At 39.0% G+C, this 16570-nt stretch overlaps 1 protein-coding gene across 4 annotated transcripts in view; it reads right to left on the bottom strand.

Moving 5' to 3' along the window:
• Positions 1-6941: 6941 nt before the first annotated feature.
• The window catches only part of myo7aa (myosin VIIAa), a 38363-nt gene continuing 28734 nt past the window's right edge, over positions 6942-16570 (bottom strand). For all 4 annotated transcript variants that reach the window (XM_078930183.1, XM_078930184.1, XM_023961764.2 and 1 more), the window contains 14 exons: positions 16078-16268; positions 15173-15297; positions 14891-15048; positions 14089-14242; positions 13853-14008; positions 13536-13641; positions 13305-13418; positions 12387-12474; positions 11188-11294; positions 10907-11092; positions 10703-10819; positions 9883-9966; positions 8659-8778; positions 6942-8561 (listed from right to left, as the gene is read on the bottom strand). In XM_078930183.1, coding sequence (XP_078786309.1) covers positions 8469-8561; positions 8659-8778; positions 9883-9966; positions 10703-10819; positions 10907-11092; positions 11188-11294; positions 12387-12474; positions 13305-13418; positions 13536-13641; positions 13853-14008; positions 14089-14242; positions 14891-15048; positions 15173-15297; positions 16078-16268 — 1799 coding nt within the window. In that variant the 3' untranslated portion in view covers positions 6942-8468. The remainder of the gene's footprint in view (positions 8562-8658; positions 8779-9882; positions 9967-10702; positions 10820-10906; positions 11093-11187; positions 11295-12386; positions 12475-13304; positions 13419-13535; positions 13642-13852; positions 14009-14088; positions 14243-14890; positions 15049-15172; positions 15298-16077; positions 16269-16570) is intronic.

Here is a 16570-nt window from a genome sequence, read left to right as displayed (position 1 = left end):
TAGGGGTTAGGGGTTAGGGGTTAGGCTTAGGGTTAGGGGTTTAGGGTTAGGGGTTAAGGGTTAGGGGTTAGGGGTTAGGCTTAGGGTTAGGGGTTAGGGGTTTAGGGTTAGGGGTTAAGGGTTAGGGGTTAGGGGTTAGGGTTAGGGGTTAGGGTTAGGGTTAGGGGTTTAGGGTATTTTAAAACCGGTCCAAATATTCTACTTCAATTTAAGACTCTTTCATAAATAATCCCCAGCCTCATTACGGTTTGTAATCACTCGGGTTGCATCGGTCGCATGGCCCGGCCCAATTGCTCTGAAATGTGACACACACTGATGACATCATCCATGATTGAAATTTTACGCCCATAGTAAAATCCTGTGCTGTTTATAAAAAAAAACATAACATTTTTGCTTCCAATTATTTACTTTTTAATATTATAATATTTTCCACAAAAAAAACAGCGTTATATTTTAGGAAAACTAACATTCCAATTTTTTGATGTAATTTCCACCGTAGTTTAAGGCTTTTAAAATACAAATAAACCTGATGTACCGCCCACTTTCTCTTGTCTGCACCATTCATTTACCAGAAAACTTATTTATATAGATGTAAATCTCTATAAATGAGAAACCATTCCACTACGACCCTGGAGACGAGCACGTCATCAGCCTTGAAAAGTATAAACCCCGCTCAAAAGTTCATCGAAGTTATTATACCGCACCATTGATTGGTGCGATTCGCGATCCCTGTAAAGCACCAACTGGGTATAATGCAGGAAAATAGAAAAGTTGATTGTTTCTTTAAGGCCATTGCTGCTGCTTAGGTTCTTTTTGGGAATGTTTTGGTGCAAGGCGGGGTAGTGGTCCGCACTCTTGTCTTACAGCTGGAGGGCCCTGGTTCAAATCCCGCCTTGGTCCTTCCTGAGTGGAGTTTGCTTGGGTCTTTCCAGAGCACTCTGGTTTCCTCAAACAGTCAAAAAACATACATGTGTGGCCCTGCAACAGATTGTTGATTTGCTAAGGGTGAACCCCGCCTTCACTCAACAGTAGCCGGGTTGACTCCCGTGACCCCAGGAAGGATTCAGAGTCCAAAAGATGGACGGTTGTTTTAGTAAACACTTGGAAGTTCAAGAACCAAAGAAATCAAAATGTCTGCAGGAATGTTTCCTATGATCATTTAAATGATCAGCCAATCATTTACCCTCTTAACTCCTGTAAAAGCATAAAAGGTGCATTTATTTTCCACACACTGCTGCTGCACTTTGGTTGGTTTAAAAGGTCAAAACAGATTGTTGTTCATATGAAATGTATTGAACTTCAAGACCAAATTCATATTTTCTATTCACCCTGATCCCTTTGTAAAACCTTGAATTGGCTGTGAGTTCAGAGTTTTTGTCATAACTGTGGGTTCACTCGTTTTATTGGTTTTTCAGAAAACAAAATTGTTTCGCTGCAATAAACTTTTTTTTCTTGATCATGAACTTCCAAGGAAACTGAATGAGAACCGCTGACTAATGTAAAGATGCTTCTGAAAAAGATAAATCAGAAGATGAGTAAAGCTTATTGTAATGCATCTAACTGTCATGAGTTTCTGTATTTGTGTTCAGACTTGTTTCATGGTTATCACTCGCTGCTCAGTCGTATTTATTCTATGGAATATAATGAATTCTACCACGAGACAGCTTATTTTTGTGAGCGACTCTGGTGACAATGCAGCGCTGCATTGGTTTTCCTCCCAGGATGCTTTGCATTTTGAGCCTTGCATGTGTTGGATTTATCCAACTTTAGTTTTCTTGATGCTTTCCTGAGAGGATGTGATAGCCACTGATTCATCTCTGCATCATTGCTTAGATTGAGGCAGATTTCTGGCTCTTTATAGTCTGTTAGTGTCTTTTAAAATACCATCCTCAGAATCAAAGAAACTTTACTAAAATATGCTTTAGAGCAAATACAGCATAACAATCTGAAGAACTTTATTTTTATTCCCTCTTGAAGATAAATAAAGACAAATACGATTAACAAACGTTTTTTACATTTCAAGTATTTTTGTAAATGTAGTTATGACATTTATTTTATTTTAAAGAAGTTTACTGTTAACTTAAAAAGATTTTAATCTGGTTACATCTAAGAAATGTTGTAGAAAACCTGAAAGTTTTGCTGTTAAAGACCCATTGCAATCATCGCTCAATTCTTAATTCTTTTTCCTTACGGCTGTTCTGTTTTTATCCAAAATTTCCAAAACCTGCATAATGTTCTTGGAAATAATTTCTGCAGATTGGCAGGAGTTCATTAATAATTCACCTCTAAGTTATGAGCGGGACCATTGGTGTTGTGCAACCCCGCCTCCTCTTCCCCTCTCCATTGCTAGGAGCTCGGAGCAGACGGCTTGTGGCCCGCCAGCATATTTCTTTGTAACAAATAGGATCTTTTTCAAACTGCCCTTTTTCCATCTGCTCCTGATTCACAACATTCTGAATGATCAAATGCTCAGAAATGCAATTTTGCAATTGTTTTCATCAGAGTGGGACTTTAATAGTTTAACATTTAGGCTAGCATTAGCCAGTGCATTCCAGTTTATCCTCATCTAACTGTAACTGGAGCCGGAGCTTGGTTTGCATAGCTGGCAGTAAGTCAGACTTGTTCCCAGTGCATGTTGGACTCCGGCAGGGCTGCCCTTTCTCACCGGTTCTGTTTGTAATCTTTATGGACAGAATTTCTAGCCGCAGCCAGGGGCCAGAGGGGGGTCTGGTCCACACAGATGGATACAAACTGGTTAATTTGTGCCCTATAATGAATGTCTTTTTGGTCTTATTTTACCCAATCAGAAACTTATTTTATACATTTTATTTTTGTAAAAATGTATTCAAATCTTTAAGAGAAGAGCAACTCCGTCTCAGCTTCCAGCAGTCAGGACTGCTGTGCTAAATGACCTGATGCATGGAAGTATTTTTTTACTTTCAGAAAAACAGAGGGAGGTCAAAAGCAGTGCTTTCTTGCTTTTTTTGTGCTCTTAGATGCAGTTCAGATTTTTTTGACAGGATAATGTATATGCAAAGACATGAATGGAAAACTTTAAGTGTCATTCCAGAGATTCTCTGTTTGCAAAATAGAAGAGAATCTGAGCTCCAAAACCAATTTCTGAATCAAAAAACTTCAATATGGAATATCTGTTGATGCGGAAAAATACACCTCCTGTGTTATGCAGTGCTGTTCTTTAGTTGCCACGCAATGTACTAAAAAGTGATGCTAAATTTGATAAACTGTTCTGATCATAAATGATGTAATTTGCTTTAGAGAAAAGTATGCTTGTATTTAATGCCTGAAGTGTGAAGACATTAATGAGGTTAGGATTTTAAAAATGCTTTTGCCTTTTATGCTTTGATGCCAATAAATTGTGGATGACTAAAGTCATGTTTGTTTGTTTTTTTCACCTCCCTCCTAACTGCTACTGTAGCCTATTTTAGATGGATGGATGGATGGATGGATGGATGGAGTTTTGTGCGCAACTTTGAATCCACTGAGAGACACTGGATGAAGCCTGTTGGCAAGTGTTGTCAGTGAAGAATTTGGCAGGACGACTGTAAACCGAACACAACTCTGTCAAAACAAAAAACACTAAAATTATTTTAGAAATTAATTTTACTGAATCCCATCACAAAACTTCAAGTTTTTGAAACATTGAACTGTTTTTGAAGGTTTTTTTTTATTTTGCTAACATAGCAGGTTAGATTCATATTTCAGACAAATTGTGCATTTTGTGGTACAAGCACCAGATTTAACATGGATGTTTGTATCTACTCTGTCAGAAAAAAGCATGTTAGCCCCCAAAAAATTCTAAAATGCCAACCATTTGTAAAGATGGCTGCCATACACTCAATTGTTACAAATATATTCCATGTCGATTTTCCCCCAGTCTTAACAAAATGGGCTTTTCATGCATAAACTACAGTCTTTAAACTTCCAGGGTACCTGCAGAATACTAATATATGTATAGTATGTATACATATATATTTATGTATGTTTATGTGTACATCATGCTTTTCTTAAGCCTTTCAGAGTAGATTATGTCCATGTATATGATAAGATGTATTACCTTTGGCACACTGAAGAACAGACATTTTTAACCCTTGTGCTGTCTTAGATGACCCCACCCTTCCATTGACGTGTTCTCCCTACCATGACAAAGGTGGATAAAGGTGGAAAGATTTGATGTAATCCATGGACACCAGTGAAGATCACAAATCATTGAAGAAAAAAGGTTCAGAGCACTGTCTAGTGGGTCTAGATGACCCAACTCCCAACGTTAAAGTGCCTAGGATAGCACAAGGGTTACGAAAGATTTTTTTTTTCACAGCGCATTTTCTGTTCGCAAATAAGACGACTCGATCTCTGGGGCTCCGCCCCTCACTCCTTGTGGGTTCCGCCCTTTCATGACGTTAATCTAGAGCCAGCCTCAGCAGCGCATTTGCGTTTCCCCCCATGAAAACAAATATGTTTTCCCCCCACGAAAACATAAAATGAAAACAACATCCGAAGTTTTGCATAGATGGATTTGCATACTGGGCATACAAAAGAAATAGTTTTTGCAGATCACCGCTAGTGAAGTCTGGATTGTTCCTCACTTTGTGATTTCACAATGTGAGAACCTGCTTGTCTTCGTGGGTTGGGAGGGGCTGCAGGTTTTTAGGGGAATACTTAGAAATGCGTGAACAGATCAAAATACCACTTTGTGGTTGTTTATAGTGAGGAGTAAACATTATGATGCACTTAAAGCTGAAAAATGTATCTTGCACAATACAGGCCCTGTAAAATTGAGGAAGTAACCCTTGTGCTATCCTAGGCACTTTAACGTTGGGAGTTGGGTCATCTAGACCCACTAGATAGTGCGCTTAACCTTTTTTCTTCAATGATTTGTGATCTTCACTGGTGTCCATGGATTACATGAAATCTTTCCACCTTTATCCACCTTAGTCATGGTAGGGGGAACACTTCAATGTAAGGGTGGGGTCATCTAAGATAGCACAAGGGTTAAGGAAAATTGAGCTAAACACAAGTAAAGGACCACTGTAACGACATGAAGTACTCTAGAGCATCCCTCCGTAGTGTGACACAACAAATTTATTAAGCGCAACCATCATGAGCATCAGTCAGAACGGATTCACATCACAAACAGTGCAAAAACAGTCCTGTAAACGTTTATGTCACATAAAGCTACTGACAAAACACGTGTTATAGTGACAAACGGCAGCAGCAACACACAAAGAGGTTATATTTGTTCACAAAAACTGCTGTAACAAATGGATTATATTGGCACAGAATTACTCATCATACAAAACAGAAGCTTTAAGAATGATGGATTTACAAAAACATAAAAAAGCAGGATGTTGGTCTTCCTGTCAGCAAAAAGTCATCTATTTAAGTGTACAACAAGTATACTTTGTATATCCTAACAGTAAGGTAGTATACTTGAGGTTTACTTTTTATATTTATTGCAAATGTGTTCCAATTCAGTTTGAAGAAGTATTTATTAAGTATACATCATGCACTACTCGTACATGGTCTACACTACTTGCTGTACTCATGTATACCTAATAAAATAAACCTCAAATGTACTACTACTTTAAGGGTTTACCAAAACAAGAAGGTTTGTGAAAAAACCTTTTAACATCAAAGATTAATTTATTAGAAGTAGAAATTTGGAAATCTGTGTTTATCTGTAAGTAAAAATCAGTAAACATGAACAATTTCCTTTATTTATCCTCATCTCACAAGTCGTTTTTTTACTCCACCTCTTTACAATTCAAACCACCTTTTAACTCTTGTGCTATCTTAGATGACCCCACCCTTCCATTGACGTGTTCTCCCTACCATGACAAAGGTGGATAAAGGTGGAAAGATTTCATGTAATCCATGAACACCAGTAAAGATCACAAATCATCGTCACACGCAGCTGCGTGTCTGAGAACGAAAGGGGAGTTGTAACGGGGCACGCGGAGCACTGCAAGAGCTGCCGGGATTGCGCAACACCAGGATCATCGCCTGCCTTTAGATGAATCAACTCTATGCCAATAATGTCATTCTTTATGAACTATGATGTGTCTTTATTTTCCATAAATGTATTCTTTGTCTTTTCTAAGGTTTAGTTGGTGTCAGTATTTGACAGAAAGACAGCAGGTAACGCAGGAAAACAGCTGCACTTTATGAGATCATAAATTAACAATCATTATTTAGAAAAAATATCAGTACAATGTTTTTTTTATCTATTTCTTCAGACTAAAAACGTTAAATATACTGGTATGCTGTGTTAATGTTTGAGATCAATTTATATGTACTATCATTTATTTATTGAATTATTTTTCTCAGCATCAAATGGTTCAGTTGTTCAAAATGTTTCTAGTGTAACCCTTGTGCTATCCTAGGCACGTTGGGAGTTGGGTCATCTAGACCCACTAGACAGTGCTCTGAACCTTTTTTCTTCAATGATTTGTGATCTTCACTGGTGTCCATGGATTACATGAAATCTTTCCACCTTCATCCACCTTTGTCATGGTAGGAAGAACACGTCAATGTAAGGGTGGGATCATCTAAGATAGCACAAGGGTTAATGATGACACATTTCCCCCAAAAGGTCTTTTTGCATCCTTTCTTTTTTGCTGTTTTTCAATTATTAGTAGCAGATGAAGATGTTTTCTGTGTTTTTCCCGCCTACATCCAAAGATAAGACTCAACAAAATGTATGTACACTTAGAAGCATCCAAAGTTTTTTTTTTAAAAACAACAACACCTATTATAAATACAAACGAAGAAAGAAGGAAACAACACAAACAACAACAAAAATACATGAAATAATGAAACTTTAGTTTAAGACAAAAACGCTTTTCTCATTCTACAGATTTTCTTAACATAAATTAGTTCATATCTTGTTTGTTTTAGGTTAATATTTGGAACATTTTATTCAGGGAAAAACATCTCTGAAAAATAAAAGCATTTGACGTAGCAGGTTTGCGTCCCGTGAGAACATCAAACAACTGAGAAGAAACGTTTCCAAGAGGAACCAGCTGGATTCAAAGGTTCATAAAGACGCTCAAATTTTCACAAACTCCATCAACTTTTCTGTAGAAAAAGATCCAACTAAAAGTTTGTCAGTTTTGATGTCCTCCTTTTCATGTATGGTTAATGTATTAATTATATGGTTAATTTATTCAATCGTGTTAGCTGCAGAAGAAAAATAAATATCCAGAAATGTAAATAATCATATTTTGCAGCCTACATCTAATGGTAGTGATTTTAAAAAAACATCTCACAGCTTTAGAGGAGCAGCAGACCATCTGTCAAAATTCTTCATTTAACTATGTTTTTGTCTTTATTTATATAAAATAACAAGCTACGGCTGAAAAATGAAAGCTTTTTTCTTTAAATTACAATTATTTCTCCTAGGCTACAAAAGTTCATCTTAAAATCTGAATTTTATTCAGCACGAAATACATTTCTGTTTGCTTTGTCTAATACCTGATCTACTGTTTCCTCGTCATTCCAGTAGGGGGCAGTAGAGGGCTTGTCCTGCTCATTTAACTCGTCGTGGTAGGGATAACATGTCAATGTAAGGGTGGGGTCAAGGGTTAAACATGGCTGCTTTTGTAAAATCTCAAAAACACTATTGATGGGAGAAATGTTACTATTTTCTCAACTTTATGGTGACAATAACTCATCTATGTTATTCATTTTTTAAAAGGACTACTTGCTTTATTGAAAGGAAGAAAATTTATGGACAACAATTCTTTATAATTCACTTACAACAAGACAGTGGGTAAATAAGATGCTTTTTTCCTAAACACTCCTTTCAGAAAATTTGCATCTTAAACTAACATTGCTGTGAGGAAGAACCAATTATGTAAATGTATTATAATTAATATTTTCTCTGATACATAAAAATAATATTTTAAATTTTCTTTTGGATTTTGTCAGAAGGGATTACAAAAACATCTTAATTTCAAACAATGTGAATTTTTTTAGTCAAGACTTTGATGAAGTGGGCTTTACTGGGTGATGTTCTCCTATATTTTCCACTAAACTTCACTCCTAAAACTTCTAAAAAAATAAATAAATGATGTGACATATTTTTAAAGCAGTTGTCCTGGAACAGCTGTACTATAAACTGTGACAAAAAAAAAAAAAAGCCAAAAAATGTATAAAGTCAGGGTGTATACTGGGAAAAACAGGACGGAGAGTTTGCACCGTCAGAGGTAGTCATCCTCACTGGACGAGTCGTGTTCATTGAAACTGTAGTGATAATAGTTACTGGGGCCTTCGCCGGGGTCGCTGCTGCTGCTGCTGCTCTCAGCGGTGAGCTCCGACCCGCCTGAACTAGCAGAAGGACTGCGACTCATCCACCACAGCTGATGGGCGAAGGTCCGCCCCCAGCTGCAGTGCTGACCAATGGGGCGCAGCAGGCGGATGAGCTCAGTGGCCTCCTGCCAGTAAGACGTTCACTTGCTGTGGCCCCGCCCCGACCGCTGCTTGTTCATGGTGGTCAGCATCTGGCTGATGTAAGAGGTCAGCAGGTCGTCCATCTTGTAACCCTGCAGGTGTAAACACACAAACACACACACACACAGGAGGGAGTTTGTCTTCGCTCGACTCTGATACTCCTGGTGTGTCGATCCTGCCATCACCTACCAGCGACGTCTCACACAGCAGCTTGCTGCCTCTCACCAGGTTGCCGATGGTGATGTGGAAGTAGGTGTTCCCGCTGCTCCAGTTGGAGATCTTGGTGAAGGGGTGTGTGGTAAGGATGTCCTGCGAGGCACGTGTTCAATAGTCATTACAAAATAAATCAAGACAGAAAAGTCAAAAGAATGTACTTTTAAACAAAGAACGCATACAATTTGACCGTTTTCCTGTGAAAAAGATTAAACGAGTAAATAACAAAAGAGGCAAGGTGGGCTGTTCGTACGGTAGCCGCGACCCGTCTTTGCAGCAAAAAAAAGGAACTTCTTAAATAAATAAAAGGATTTTTTTTATCGTGCTTCTTTTTAATTGCGGCAGCATTTCTCTTTATTTGTAACATAATTTCTTTTTATTTGTAACACAATTTCTTTTTTGCAACATCAATCCTTTTCATTTGCAACATCATTTATTTTTATTGCAACAAAATCTCTTTTGATTTGCGGCAGCATTTCTTTTTATTTGTAACATTCATTCATTCATTCATCTTCTAAACTGTTTGTTCCCTTTCGGAGTCACCGGGCTGCTGGAGCCTTTCCTGGTCACTTGTGGGCGGAGGACAGGTCGCAGGTATTTGTAAAATCCTTTCTTTTTTTGCAACATTGTTTCTTTTTATTTGCAGAGTATTTTTTTGTTTGCACAACTACTCTTTTTTTGGTGATGGCGGTTCTTGGTCACTGTACGTTCGCTGTGTTGGTAAACGTAATAACAATTAACTTTTTTGTTTCTTTTGTGCAAAATAATAAAAGCCAAATGTTTAGTCTTCAGAGGGTTTCTGGATGAAAGAAAGCACCTGAATTCTTGAAAAAAATGCAACTCCCAAATTCAGCAGCAAATGTTCAATTTGAGTGTCTGGAAGGCAAGAATCACATCGGAAAAAAGCTCAGAGAATTGGTCTGATTCATGCTGGGAATTCTCCAAGCTCTCTGAGATCTATAAACATGATGATGTTAGAGACGGTTCATCCCTTCTGGAAAAGATCTAGGGAATAGGTAAGAAATAACTAAAAGAATGGATCATTTGGGTGGGCTGAGTTTTAGGTTCAAAACTCTAAAAATGTGTGTGAATTCTGCTGATTTCCTTCCCTGACATTTCAACGAATGACAGCAGCTGCAGTCAGCTTCATTTGAAATAAAAGCAAACAGCATGTATGAGGATTATGGGTAAAAGACAAACCTTCGTCTTTGGGTCGATAAGACTGACTCCGTGCTTGTTGATGGCAATCAGCAGGATTTCTGGGTAGTTGGGTTCAGTGGTTTGCTAAGAACAAAACAAGATGTGACACCGAAAAGAGCATATGTGTGATTTAAATGTTTATTTTCCTAAGCAACACACGGATATCAGGATAGTTTCTGATTTGACTACATCTGACCTCTGACACTCTAGAACAGAGGTCCCCAAATCCAGGCCTCGAGGGTTGGTGTCCTACATGTTTTCCAACCAACCTGCCATTGAAGCTCCTTATTGGCTAAACACACCTGATCAAGGTAATCAGCAGCAAATAAGGCAGATTTTCTGGAAAATCAGCAGGACACCGGCCCTTGAGGCCTGGATTTGGGGACCCCCGCTCTAGAAAATATAGGAGAATTCCACAATTTCCTTTAAAAGAAAAAGATAAAGTAGATCTGCAGAAACTTCAGCAGCAGACAAACAATTTTTATAAATCTAAAGCTAAATCTAAAGCTTTAAGCTGAAAAAAATCAGGAGGGAAAAACTGTAAAACTTGTTAAATAATTTTTGTAACATGAATAAAGTAAGAGGGATTTTTCCAGGAGGTGTTTGTCTGCTCTGGCAAGAAAAACAGGGATTTAAATGTAAACAAACAGCTAATGGGGGGGGGGACAACTAATTTATATGGAATTTTTTAGATTAAAAAAAAAAAACCTTGTAAATCGCAGTGAAACAAGTGAATTAAACTGAAATTTAAAAAATTCCTTTGTTAGGATGTGGAGTTTTTGTACTTAATAAAAGGCAACCAACAGGAAGTGACATTTACCTTGACCTCAAAAAAGGCGGAGCCAAAAGTTGGCCATTTGTAGATGATCTTGAGGAACATCAGTTTGGCTTCTTCCCGCGATTTACCCGCATGCTTGTTGAAGTGCGCCACTATGGACTGTAATCATTGCCACAAGAAATGTGGGGAAATTGAAGATTATTAAAAAGAAAATGAGGTTTAATCCCGCAGGTTCGACTTTTTTACCCGTTTCCAGTCATCTGGTGACATCTGGCGGATGAGATCCTGAGGTACCAGCTCCCGAAGCATCTTGGGTATTGTAGGAAAATGAGATTTGTCCTCCTCAAACTTGACACGGTAGATGAGCGCTCCAAGCTGGAAAACCTCTTCTCGGGAACACTTGTGGTAGCCGCGCAGGTATTTTGGAAGCTCCTAACATAAAACACGTAAAACAGATGAGTCTGAACATTAAAAAAAAATAAATAAAAATTAAGCGGATTATCAAAAATGAATGTGATAAAAATGACCTGGTAGTAATGGAAAATGGAGTCTGCAAAGGAGTCCTTCCCTGGAACTGTGCTGGTCCACAACTTCTTCATGAAGAACACCTGATAGGTCAGAGAGGGAACGATTCCTGCAGAGTTGGAGGATAAAACAAAACACTTAGTCAAGAATATGAAAGAATAACTAGCAGAAACTGATTTAGCAGAGTTGTTTTGGGAACTTATTCCTTTTATTTTATTTTGGAAAAATAAATGGAACACAAATTAGGCACAATTGTTAACGAAGAGCAGATTAGCTCAGTGGCCAAGTGGAGCGGTCTGCCCTGAAACTGGGAGAAAAAAAGGCTCAAATCCCGTCCGTCACAAACTGTAGAAACAGAAACCAGCGCTGACTCAGCACTAGTTCCTGCAGCGTTCCTTCAGAAAATGAATGTAATGTGGAGAACCAATGTTAAAAGAGCTAAATGATATTAACCCTTGTGCTATCCTATGACCCCACCCTTACATTGACGTCTTCTCCATACCATTACAAAGGTGGATAAAGGTGGAAAGATTTCATGTAATCCATGGACACCACTGAAGATCACGAATCATTGAAGAAAAAAGGTTCAGCGCACTGTTTAGTGGGTCTAGATGACCCAACTCCCAATGGTAAAGTGGCTAGGATAGCACAAGGGTTACACGGGTTCTACTTTGGTGGTTTAAAACATAGAAATGACTGCATTTAGATTAAAACTTTGCAATTAGATAACTTTTCAAAAAGTTTATTTACCCATGTGATATTTTTTGTACGATAAATAAAGTTGACTGTATAATAATAATTGTATAATATATTATACAAGCCACTTTGTAGATTAAATCTTATTATTAAGAAGTAAATGAAAAACAAAACTGGATTTTATGGGTGCAGCCCGTTCATGTTTTATATCGTTTTGTGCCAACAAAAGTTAAACATGAGTTCAAAAATACTAAGATACTTTACAGGCTAAAACTCGGGCTGTGAAACCTCACCAGAAACTGCTGCTGAATCCATGTCTACTATTATTCTGGCACATTGGAAAGGCTGTTTTACTCCGTTTTTAAAAGGAGTAAAAAAAAAAATGAATTCATAATATTTTAAGAGGAAAAACTCTACACCATCAGCCAAGGAACAACGTTTAGTCAAGTTAAAACGTCTGAATTCTTTTTCCAACTTTAGAGGCGTAAGCGAAGCGGATACCAACCATCTTTAGCTGGGCGAGACTTCTTGATCCAGTCAGTCAAATGTCTGACAAAGTCGAAAAAAAAATCTCCCTCCGGGACGCTGATCACCTGCCGACAAACATGTAAATGTTCCATGTAAGAGAATGGAGCATTCAGCAGAGCTTTTAGCACAAATGATCATGAATTCACGTCAAAGACATATTTTTTAAGGTTAACCTGATTTTTTTCAAGGTATCTTTAACACTTATTAAGTTAAAAATGCTACATTTGTAGGTATAAAACTTGGTTTATGAACAGATCTCTCTGTTGTGACTGTTCTTTGGTTTAAAGACCCTCTCTGATCATCTTTCGATCTATTTTATCAGAAATTCACCTCTGAGTTGTGAGCAGGATTGTTGATGGGGAGAAAGCCCGCCCCCCTTCCCATCATCCATATGTTTACAGTGTGTAACCAGACGGATGATGGGAACTTACCGTACAGTTTTGATCCAGATTCCAGCTCGAAGCTCTGAGGAGCTGGAATGAGGCACAGTGTTCGCATTTCGCCCACAAAAACAAACGACATCCAAACTTTTGCATAGATGGATGTGCAGATTGTGCATAGAGAATGAAAGCCGTCCACCGCTAGCTCCATGAAGAAAGTGTGTCTGTGTGTGTGTTAGTCTGGGGGCGGTGCTGACTCTTCCAGGAAGAGTCTGTCACAATGTGAGGAAGCTCAAGAAATTGATTTTGCATGGTTTATGCCCTTTAAATCAAATCTGTTCTGCTCCGATCTTTAGGTGGAAAACGTCAGTTAGTGACTTGAAACCTGAAACATCAGCTTTTCTTTTAAGTAAACAAATGCAGTGCAGAAGAGGAGGACATCCCAGAAACTCCACCCTAAGTAATCATTTATGTATGTCTTTCTGTTGTGTAACATCCGAGGGTTGACCTCTGACCTTGTCTGAGATCTTTACGAAGAGGCTGAAGCCCTCAGCAGATTTCAGCAGCAGTCTGGTCGAGATGTTCTTGCAGAAATCCTTCGCCTTGGTGCTGGACTCCACCTCAAACGCCTGCAGGATAAAAAAACAAAAAAACACACATTTTCGTTTAAATCTTTACGTTTTTAAATGCAGGTTTCTTTTTGCTTTTTTTTTTTTTGATTGACAGTCATTTTTAGTATTTTGCACCTCATCTGTGTCATCAGGGAAGTAGACTTTGTGGAAGATTTGGGTTGTTTTGTGCTGGATGGCTTCCACTTCCACCAAATGAGGGGGATACTTTCTGGATCCATTACTGTCACCAAGACAAGAACAGGGTTAATCCTGCTTACAGTTTGTTTAAACTGTGAACATTTGGCTCTAATGCTAACATGTAAGGCGTGTGGCTTCAATTGATATTAATTCTTTTTTTTTAAAAACATGTTTGCTAAAATGTTCTATTTTGTTTCTGTCTTTGACGCTTTTCGTGGAGCCGACAGAAAACCCGTGTGAGGCTCGGCTTTTACCGCAGAGCTTTGTGGACTCTCTGCATGCAGTCTGCAGACAGCGGGTGGTGCTTCTTGGACTGCAGGAAGCGCTGGATGTGTGGGAGCAGCACGTTGCTGGGGGGAAACAGGCCGGTGCAAAGCCACAGCAGCTCCCAGCCTTTCTCCTCACTGTACCTGCAGAAGCACAGCAGGCGCTCAGCGTCTGGAAAAAGGTCTGCAGCTTTGTTCAGCGTAGAGAGGATTCACCAACGTACTTGACATGGTTGTCTGTGAGCTGCTTGAGGATCTGACAGTAGATCTCGTCTTTCAGTGGTTCGGCCTTCAGCGCCCCCTCAAAGATCTGGTCTGTCAGCTCGTTGACGGATCGTGTCCGTTTGGACGGATAGTCGCCCATGTACTTCATCATAGGTGGGTTTAAAGTCAAGAAATTCACCAGGTTATCATCTGAATTTTTAGTCCCTCTCCGATCATCTTTTGATCTATTTTCAAAGCTCCAGATTTGGTCATTTTAAGTGAAACTTGGGAAAAAAAGTGTCGTTTTCTAGGTCATAGTTTCTGCAGAGTGGCAGGAGATCATCAAAGATTCTTCTCTGAGTTGTGGGCAGGACTATTGGCACAGAGTAAGCCTGCCTTGACTTCCCATCATCCGTTTGTTTACATTATTCCCCGCTACCTTATAGCCCCAACCTAACAATAGTGCTGCAACAAAAATGGCGAGCAAAATCAGTCGTCCAGTTTTGAACCAGATTCCAGCTCAGACGAGGAAACTAAAGACATGCATCCATCTGTCTGTAAGTGAAAACATCAGAATGGAGCAGAGCAGGGAGTTTGTGACCTTCTAATTGTAGCTCCTACGTCACATCTAGAAGCGTTTTTAAACAGCGTTTCTTCGTCTTCCCCTGATTCACAGCAATTTGAATAAAGAGATAATCAGAAGTGCAGCTTTAGGATTCGTTTTCCCATAAATGTCTTCTACTGTGTGAAAAATATCACAAGAACATGTTAAAAACACCATTTTCTTTGGAGTGGGTTTGTAAATGCGTCTTCAAAGGATATCAATGAAAGCCATGCAGGCCTCCTGAGCCAGGTCCTCGTGGTTGACCACCTTCTTCAGTAGTGGTTGCTTCAGCGGCTCCCTCGTGCAGCTCCACAACTTATCTTTCCCACGATTCTTAGTGACCATCACTCTGCTCAGAGTGTGCTTAGGAGGAGGCCTGCAGACATGCAGATCGATGAAAACAAAGATTGAACTGAACCTTTAGGGAAACACTAAATCTGTGGGTTTGTTTAAAGACATGTGGAAAACCGTTTGTGTTTATTATTTCTGAGTGAAGGTACCTGAAGTAGTCATAGGAGAACTCCTCCAGCGTGTAAGGTTTCAGTTTGCCCTCTGTGTCCGGCAGGATGATCTGCGAGGACCGAACCGACTCCTGCCGCTGGTCCGGTGTCATGGTAATCAGCGCCTGATGGGTTGATTCACATTCACTTTTTGATTTTAAATTCAAAAGCAAAAGTAAAACAATTAATAGGTGCTTTCGACTGAAAAATGATAATATCTATCGTGGTAATTAAAACCTTTCGGCGTAGATTTTTTAAAATGAAAAAGTTGAGTTTAAAGTCCCACTCTGATCATCTGTTTGATCTATTTTCAGTGTTCCCAGTCGTCGTTTAACAATGATTATGACCTATTTAGCCTAAATGAAAAAACTTGTGTTGTTTTTCCAGGACATCGTTTCTGCAGAGCAGCAAGACTTTAACTGAAATTTGTCTCTGAGGTTGTGGCTGTTGGCGCAGAAGTAACCCACTGCTGATTTCCCATCATCCATCTGTTTACATATTCTCCCGCTAGCTTACAGCCTCAAGCTAACATTCGCACTGCTGAGTTTGACTGTTTTTTAAGCTCCAGCTTTCTGGTGCCACCCAAACAGTCAGTAGATCTCAGACTCACCTGCTGATGCCCCATTTATCTCTGGTCATAAAGCAGCTGTCCAGCTTTGTCCTTAATTCTGTTTTCACAATGTTTCTGGATTCATTTGTTCTCTCTTAGAGGTTTCAAAACCATTTTTGAAAGCCTTCTTAAGTGTTCTTATTTTGTTGCTTTTTTTTTTTGTTAATTGGAAGATGGCAATTCTGAAATCTTATAACTTTCTTTAGTAAGGAAAAGTACTTAAAAAAAACACCTAAATATTTTCTGAATTTAAGAAAAAATAATAATAAATGGAGTAAGGAGAGCTAAATCTCACCACAATGTCCTGCTGAGGACGGGTCATAGCAGGCAGGACATAAATGCAGTCGACCGGGAAATCTCCCTTCTGATTGGTCCGTTCGTTAATCCCATGTGCCCAACCGGAGTTGAGGACCTGTTCGCCGGTGTCCTGGTCCAGAACGATCAGGTCTCCCTTCAGGAAGCTCAGGAACGTTGATTCCTCCCCCGCTGTGGGGACGAGAAGAAAACAGTTGAAGAAAATTTTAAAGAGATGAACAAGAAATGATCCAACTTTTAAATGTTTTAGATTCATCTGGATCAGATCAAAGGCAAAAGACACAAGAGGTGTAGAACTCCACAGAGCAGAGACTAACCACAGACTTTTACAGGAGACTGAAACCAAAATCGGACAAACCGAGTTACACTTTACAGCCAAACGAGTCTTTTGAAATAGAAATGAAAACAAGTACAAATGTTTGTCAGAATGAGAATCCTTCTATTTTAAATACTTTCCATTTCAAAAAGTTTCC

This window comes from Oryzias latipes, chromosome 13 (genome assembly GCF_053564925.1).
Source record: "Oryzias latipes strain Hd-rR chromosome 13, Olatipes_Hd-rR_3.1".
In the NCBI taxonomy this organism is placed as follows: Eukaryota; Metazoa; Chordata; class Actinopteri; order Beloniformes; family Adrianichthyidae; genus Oryzias; species Oryzias latipes.
The sequence above is the reverse complement of the archived record's forward strand: the minus strand, read 5'-3'. Positions and strand labels throughout refer to the sequence as shown.